This window comes from Macrobrachium rosenbergii, chromosome 27 (assembly GCF_040412425.1).
Source record: "Macrobrachium rosenbergii isolate ZJJX-2024 chromosome 27, ASM4041242v1, whole genome shotgun sequence".
Lineage (NCBI taxonomy): Eukaryota > Metazoa > Arthropoda > Malacostraca > Decapoda > Palaemonidae > Macrobrachium > Macrobrachium rosenbergii.
Genome location: NC_089767.1, coordinates 8391540 through 8398149, shown reverse-complemented (window position 1 = coordinate 8398149; position 6610 = coordinate 8391540). Strand labels below are relative to the sequence as shown.

At 33.5% G+C, this 6610-nt stretch overlaps 1 protein-coding gene across 1 annotated transcript; it reads right to left on the bottom strand.

Moving 5' to 3' along the window:
• Positions 1-774: 774 nt before the first annotated feature.
• On the bottom strand, positions 775-5514 carry LOC136853237 (uncharacterized). The gene is made up of 3 exons (XM_067128616.1): positions 5328-5514; positions 4990-4999; positions 775-1342 (listed from the first exon to the last, which is right to left on the bottom strand). The coding sequence occupies exons 1-3, from the start codon at positions 5512-5514 to the stop codon at positions 775-777; spliced, it is 765 nt and encodes a 254-aa protein (XP_066984717.1).
• Positions 5515-6610: the final 1096 nt, after the last annotated feature.

Here is a 6610-nt window from a genome sequence, read left to right as displayed (position 1 = left end):
GCTTTGGGATAGCAACCCCGCTAAGAGACCCAGTAGATGTTTTTCTCTAGTGCCCCACCCACCAATGGAGAAAGATATGCATGGTAATATCTACTGTTACATTCTGAGGCTGGTTGGAAGAATGAAAATGGTTTCTTTTTTTATTAACTGCCTTGTAGGCCAACACAAAGTGCTCAGAATGTAAGCGATAAGTGGAATGAATAAACTGACTTACCTTTATATCACATCTAAGTAAACAGAGAATTGGAGGTCGCCTTGGTAAATTATAACCAGTACATGCTTTAAACTGAATTTATTTACAAATGAAGCAATCAAGAAATTAATAATTAAGGGCTACTCAGTAGCAAACTAGAACATACAAGATACAATAAAAGCTCGACATTGTGTAGCAAGTAGCTGAATCTGAAAAGACTACCGCCCTGTTTGACACTTACTGACTTACTGTAGACTGGTTAAACGATTTTTGGTTGTTAACGCAACTGGATTCAGTAAGAGGGGGGGGGGGGTGGGGGGGGAAGGGAACTGGTTAGTGTTCCGGACTGCTAACCAGAAGACTCTTGCACGTGGCAGGATGGCAGTTATATGTCTACGCTATTTTTGGTTCACAAGGCAGGGGTAGACTGCTCGAAGTACCAGATAACAGGGTTCTGGAAGATAATTCCAGGTTAGCATTCAAATCCAGTGATTTTCTCTCACATGAAATTACATAAGCACGATGGAGGAATTGATCAATTAGATTTAATTAGCACAGGTAACACTATGGTGGGAATGATTTTATCTGCTTCTGCAAAGCAAGAAGGTATCATCAATATACCTTCGGTAAAAGAGAGGGTGGTATGCCAGCGGACAGTTATCTAGTATGTGATCCTCCAGGGAGCACATGAAGATATTAGCAAAGGTGGGACCGAGAGGAGATCCCATTGCCATACCATCGATTTGTTTATAAGACTTACCACTAAAAACGAAGGCAGTGTCCAGCACTGCCAGTTGTAACAACTCTTTAAAATCGGACTTGTTAAAATTGTTATAAACGGTGTCATGGGTGACAAAAATCTTATCTAAAATGATCTGAATGGTCTTTCCCACAGGTACATTAGTGAACATTGATTCCACATCCAAGCTAACCATAAACAAATCGGGATCCTGACATAAAACTGCTTCTTTAAAGCTGGTGGAGTTATTTAGGCTGTGGTTATTTGATGTAAGAGGAGCAAGAAGAGGTACCAAGAGCTTAGCCAGTTTGTAATTCGGGATGTCGTACGAGGTCATGATAGGTCTGCTAGGAGTACTCTCCTTATGTATTTGAGGAAGACCGTACAAGATACCATAAGAGGCCCCCGTGCTGTACAGAGACTAATCTTCATCGTTGTTGATAACATTATTATCTTTTAAATATTTAAAAAATCTATTAATGCGATCCTCAATCTTAAAGATAGTCGAAAAATCAGGACTTCCCAATTTTAAAAATTTTGAATTATCATTTAAATTGTTTTCCACTTTTTCAATATATTCGCATTGGGTTCTCCTCTCGGTCCCACCTTTGCTAATATGCTCACGTGCTCCCTGGAGGATCACATACTAGATAACTGTCTGCTGGCATAACACCGTCTGTTTTACCGAAGGTACATTGTTGATGCCTTCTTGCTTTTCAGAAGCCGAGGCGATGCAGACAGCTTTTTAGAATATGTTAATGGTATACATCAGAATATAAAGTTTACCACGGAATATAAAAAAATAATCCTCTTTAGCCGTTTTAGTGTTTATGAATAATGATCGTTTTAATACAACGATTTTTAGTAAAAACACGTTTACGGGTCAGAGATCTAATTTTACAGTTATTGCTTTTTTAATTTTAAGTTAAATTCATTATCGACCCATTGCATAGGGTTTTTAGTTTAACTTCTAATTGGATCTCTTTCCATGAGGAAATAATATATCTCCAAAAGTATTTTGCTGACAACTGCTTCCCGTCCAAGCTCTTTTTTAGGAACGTTAACAAATTTTTAAACAAAGTTTTCATGCCAGATTCACTGTACCTACTGTTCCAAATTACCATTTTTTGCCAGTCTTCCACTAATACAGAAGAAGTCTTTTTATGAAGAATTATACAAAATCATCAATTGCCACATTCCAGCTTTTAATTCAAAGCTAATACCAAGAAACCCCTTAACGACCGCCTTTCTATTTAATTTAAATACTAAGATAAGCTAAGCCCACTAATGACCTGCGGTGTGATATACAAATTCACTTGCCCCAGATGTGACCTGGGGACGTATGTCGGCTGCATAAGGAGGCTGTTGAAGGTGAGAATAGATTCTCATCGTGGTGTTAGCTACAGAACAGGGGTTGAACTATCGAACCCTGAATTCTCTAGCATACGAGACAATGTGCTTAAATATAAACAGAAAATAAAATATGATGATTTTGAAATATTGGGTAGAGCCTCGAATGACCGACTTCTAACGGTTCTAGAATCGTTATTTATTAAACAGATTGTTCCGCAGTTAAACTCCCAGTCCTCTGCCACGCCTCTATACCTATCGTGAGTGTTCCTGGAACGCCAAGTTGCCCTTTGTTGTCACTCATTGTCTTTCTTCTTGAAATATAGGTGTGCCTTCTGTTCTGCATTTCAGCGCTTGTTTTTAATCATTTTATAACAATTGTAATTTTTAATTTTCGTTCTTGTCTGAGTCATTTTAATGATTATAAATTTGTTTGTCTTTTTAGCCTTGAAAATGGGACTTGTGGTCCAAAAACGTCGGCAACTAATAAAGTCATGATATCAGCATGCATGTCCATCTCCTTCTTCGGTTCTTGGCATAGTTTTTAGCAACTACCCGCCTCCTTGCACAGTATATATACATACACATACACACACACACACACACACATATATATATATATATATATATATATATATATATATATAATATATATATATATACATGCACACACACACACACACACACACACACACACATATATATATATATATATATATATATATATATATATATATATATATATATATATATACATACATAAATATATATATACACTACACACACACACACACATATATATATGTATATGTATATATACAGTATATATATATATATATATATATATATATATATATATATATATATATATATATATATATATATATATATATATATATATATATATATGAGAGCAAAACGAGAGAAAAGGTAAAATTTAGGATGTTGACCTAACACTTTCTTGTTTAAATATTCTGATGGAGTGTATCAAACACGAAGCGTTTCATCAACAATGGTGCCCTATTAAAACTAGTTCCTACAGTGATTGACAAGATAATTGATACTGTTCGATGAATCTACGTTATTAGTTCCATCAAGAATAGGAGTTTCACTTTTAAACATAATTTGACATTCCCAAAATAGCGATTTTCATTTCAAACAGCATAAATAGTTCTACGGATATGCGCTGTTGAAATGGCAGGGGAAGAAGCAGATGTGGACGAACGCAGTGCTCTTTGATTACTGCTCAAGTCATGTGGTAGCGCTGAATATACATGTTAAAAATACGGAACGGGAAAGACGTGACAAAGGAAACTATCCTACCTGTGCTCCTGACAGCATTTCTCACCGACCTATAATTATCATTTCAGCCTTTTTCAGTATCAGTAATTATGCAATTATAATCATTTAAAAAAGTCAATAATTTATTATCAAACATACCGATTGTAGATGTGCATTATAATTAACAATGCTATAACATTATTGTTGGGACGATCACTAATTTTTTCATGAATTTTAGCTAAGTAATTTACATATTCAGCACCATATTCCCTATTGTTATATGGCAAATAATAGGTGATCACTCTTGATACGTTACCATTAACATGAATATCAATGCAAATTTGACTAGGATCAAAGGTTTCAATGCGAGGTATTTTACAAAAGTAAGGTCTTTATTATGTAAATATGCTACACGCTAGATATATCGTTCTTTAAAAAAGTGTTTTGAAAGATCTATAGATGATGTGTCGAAAAAAGAAAGTTATTATCAAATGTTATTAAAATGGTTTGAACTATTGCTTGCAGTCAGGATTCTAGAGGTTGTTTAGCTCAGAAAGATTACATCATTTATGACTACTATGAACATTCTATTCAAGAAACAGCAATTATATAAGGTAATTTTAAGATCGATACTTTCAAGTTAATTAGTTACTATCGTCACATATGACTTGCCTCCAAGGTTTTGGGTTTGTAAAACAGAGTAGTTTTTGTCTTGGGGTATTCATTTGATTGTTATCATGCTTGATCAGATTATCTGATTTTCGCTGAGGATGCAGCTTACAAAAGATGGTTGTTGGCAGATTAATAACCCTTCCCGGCAGTGTGCATCACCTCAACGTCAGTATCAGAAATTTGCGTGATATAAAAAGCAGACGCCGCGTAATTAGGGAGCTGCTTTCAGTGTGGCATATTTGCATTCTCCGATGACAGCTGAACATTGTTTCTAAGGATGATGTATGTTTGCAAGAGTATTTAGACAGTTATTTGGAAACATGATCTGTAATGTTGCAAACATGCTCACACCAGCGAAGGCGCGGCACTCGCATCCACAAGTGTATAAAGACACCACCCTACTTACGAACGCGTTACGTTCCGGATGGCTGTTCGTATCTTGAATTGTTCGTAAGTTAGATTTTAAATGTAGGGCATAAATTTGTTGATGTGTACATTCCTGAGTTAACTCGGAAGTCATAGATTATACTATTTTCACAGCATTTTAAATCATGCATTATTATAAAGAATTACTTTGGATGTTAGAAAGGTAAAAAGAAGGAAATAAAATTTAGATTCATGGAACATTAAAAATTTAGCATTTTTCCACTTTAAAAGTTATGATCTTGGAGAGAATTTCGCAGGAGCAGTGTCTGACACTGGAAGTTCATAAAGTAAACAATGCACAACCTCATCTATTGATAAAAATACATACTAAACGTTTCCTATAGGGAGAGGAAATATAGAAAATGGGAATTGAGAGGAAAGATAGAAATAAGTAGGAATATTTTACAAGTATGAACGAGTATTCTCGTAATTGTAAGAAGAATACATGGTAGCTAATCACGAGAATACTCGGGATAATCAGGGAAGGAGTTAAAGGAGCAGGTTCTTCTTCCTTGTGTTCTTCTGTTCTCTGCGAAAATTATTAATAGCAGAATAGGCGCACAAAGCAAAATTTGAACTTGTGACCCTGTCTGTTCGTATCTATGAATGTTCATAACTTGAATGTTTGTAAGTAGGGTGGTGACTGTATATTGGCTGCAGACTCACCGGATTTCCATTCCTTAATACTCTTTATTTCTCTCCTTAACTGGGCCATCAGACCCTTTATCTTCCTCTCCAACTCAGCACGATCTATTTCAATAGCATCAGAGATTGTCTTCCATGCATCTGATTTGTTCACCCTGTTTGAGCACAACTCAGTCAACATCAGTTTTTGCTCCTGGGGCCACTCCATCTTACTTGCTGTGCTCTGAGTGTTTAATCCACCATGTATGCAAGCAGGTCACACCTCACCTTATCCACATCATTGCTGCCAACATATTCCAAACCAGTGCTGTCATTATTACCTGGACACAACAGTTACGTTTCTACGACAATGATTTTTGTGACAAAGGCGTCGGTTTATTTTACTTCTCAGTTTTTCATGATGCTTCTACCCGATGCCACTCTCGGATTAAACAAAGTCTGAGGAAGCCAGGATTCTGGCAGATTACAGCCCTGTGATAACTGGATAAAATATCTGTAGGTCTGCAATAAAATAAAGTTTAAGATCATATATTTTTTTCATATAAAAGTACCGTTAAAAACATTCAAGATTTCAGTCAAAAATCAATTTAAAAAATCTTTAAGGAAAGGAAAATAAATGAAATATGTAAAATGTTTAAAAATTATTTAAACTTGAATACAGTATTTTTGGGGAGTTTTGCCCTCTCTTTAAAAAGATGACTGATTTTAGTTTAACGTTTACTGATATATTATTATAACAGAATTATATATAAAAAATCTCCGTTTAAGTAAAAAATCAACTTCAAAAATCACGTAAAAAAAAAGAAAAAGAATGTAACATAAAAAGTAAAAAATAAAATATGTCAATTATGAATACAATATTTTTGGGAATTTTGCCCTCTTTATGATCAATGAATTTAGTTCCACGTTTTCTGATATATTCTTATAACCTAGTTTTTAAAATTAATCTTCATTTAACTTTTTTTTTTTTTCAATTTTTTATTTCTTTTTTTATTTATTTTTATCTATTAATTTATTTTTATCTACTTTTATGCATTTTATTTATTATTAATTTTATGTTTTAATTTAATTTTATAAGTTTTCATTTACTTATTTTTATTCATTTTGATTTTTATGTTTTTGTTAATTGATTTTTATTTATTTCTATTCATTTTCATTTTATTTTTATTTATTTATTAATTATTATTTGTGGGTTTCATTTATTTTATCAATTTTCATTTGTTTATTTTAATTTATTTTTGTTACTTTTATTTATCTTATTTATATTCATTTATTTATTTTTATTTTTATATTTTTTTGTTTTT